The sequence below is a fragment of the Octopus bimaculoides genome, chromosome 24, assembly GCF_001194135.2.
Source record: "Octopus bimaculoides isolate UCB-OBI-ISO-001 chromosome 24, ASM119413v2, whole genome shotgun sequence".
Classification (NCBI taxonomy): Eukaryota; Metazoa; Mollusca; class Cephalopoda; order Octopoda; family Octopodidae; genus Octopus; species Octopus bimaculoides.
Window position 1 is genome coordinate 25,499,389 of NC_069004.1, and position 1,566 is coordinate 25,500,954.

Consider the following 1,566-nt stretch of genomic DNA (forward strand, 5'->3'; position numbering starts at 1 on the left):
TCTAGTTTTAGTTTGGATTTCATTTGTTTTATAGCTTTTGTTGTTTCTTCTTCTTCTTCTTCTTCTTCTTTATTATTATTATTATTATTATTATTATTATTATTATTATTATTATTATTATTATTATTATTATTATTATCGTTATTATTATTATTATTATTATTATTATTATTATTATTATTATTATTATTATTATTATTATTATTATTATTACTTCTGCAATTTCAATATTTCTTTTAACAGACTGATGCTGATTCAACAATCTGGTTTAATTGAGAAATACCAGAAGCAATGGTGGCCATCAGATGATGAATGTCTAAAAGAAGAGAAATCGAAGAATTTGAAAGCGAAGAAGATAGGTCTGGGTGATCTGGGTGGAATTTTTATTGTCTGTTCCTGTTTGGCTGTGTTTGGAGTGGTGTGTGCCATCATTGAAACGGTTCTAAGCCGATTCAAGAAGAAGACCAAGAATACATTTTCATCCAACTGGAGAGATATGAGGTTTTATCTGAGTCACAAGTTTCATATGAAACCAACCAATCATCAAAGAACGTGGGATTTAAAATATAAAAACAATTAAATGGTTTTAGAATTGTTGTCTTTGTTATCTTGTTGTTTGTTGTTCTTATTTTGGTGGCTTACTAATTATTGAAGTCAGTTTTGCATTGTGAACAAGAAATGAGGATACGAGTGCGTGTCCATGGGTGTGTCTTTATCGATGTGAGTTTATGTGCACGTGTGTACGTATGTACATATGGAAAAAGGTGTGTGTGTGTATGTTTGTGTGTGTGTGTGTGTGTGGGAGTGTGTGTATGTGTGTACATGTATAAGTACAGAGGACGAGGTAGCTATGTTAATTCTACATCACTGTAAAAGTAAATATTATACAATTAACAGATATCTTCAACATTAGGAATGAAGCTGCTTTCTGTCCCTGCATACATAAGCAATATTTTAAAGAAGACCCCTCCTCTATAAACGAGGGTAACTATAAACGAGGGCAACCGTTCCATGATAGCCCCTTCATAAACGTGAACACACACACCGCATAAAATTCACACAAAGGAGAAATAAGTTCCAATGACGTCCAACCTCAACAAACAAGTACGAGACACCATGCACAGAACAAATAATTAAGAAATTTACCGAAAAGACAAATCCAAAGGAGACATAATCCAAAACATGCCTGCTAGAGTAACGTCCTTTGATTCACTGTTTCATTTACGCGAATTTACGAGAAATCCCGTGAACGAAACGTGACTGTTTTCCAAAATGGAGTGACACCTTTCTCCATGTAATCGGCTTGAAAAATTGTTAAGACACTACGATATTTTCCTACTCGTCTTAACATGAAATCAATGGTAGCCTTAATTCACAAATAAAGACTGTGTATATACATATTCATTTCATTTTACTATTTATATTATATTATATTATATATTCCATATTCTATATCCCACATTAATTTCATAAGAATATAAATAAAACATAAAAAACAGACAGAGCTGGAACTCTTTTAAATAACACACACACACACACACACACACACACACACACACACACACA

At 32.1% G+C, this 1,566-nt stretch overlaps 1 protein-coding gene across 1 annotated transcript in view; it reads left to right on the forward strand.

The window, feature by feature from the left end:
* The window catches only part of LOC106871502 (glutamate receptor 2), a 27,514-nt gene extending 26,934 nt beyond the window's left edge, over positions 1-580 (forward strand). Inside the window, exon 14 of the mRNA XM_014917990.2 lies at positions 244-580. Within this exon, the coding sequence (XP_014773476.1) occupies positions 244-580 (337 nt within the window). The remainder of the gene's footprint in view (positions 1-243) is intronic.
* The last annotated feature ends 986 nt before the right edge of the window (positions 581-1,566 follow it).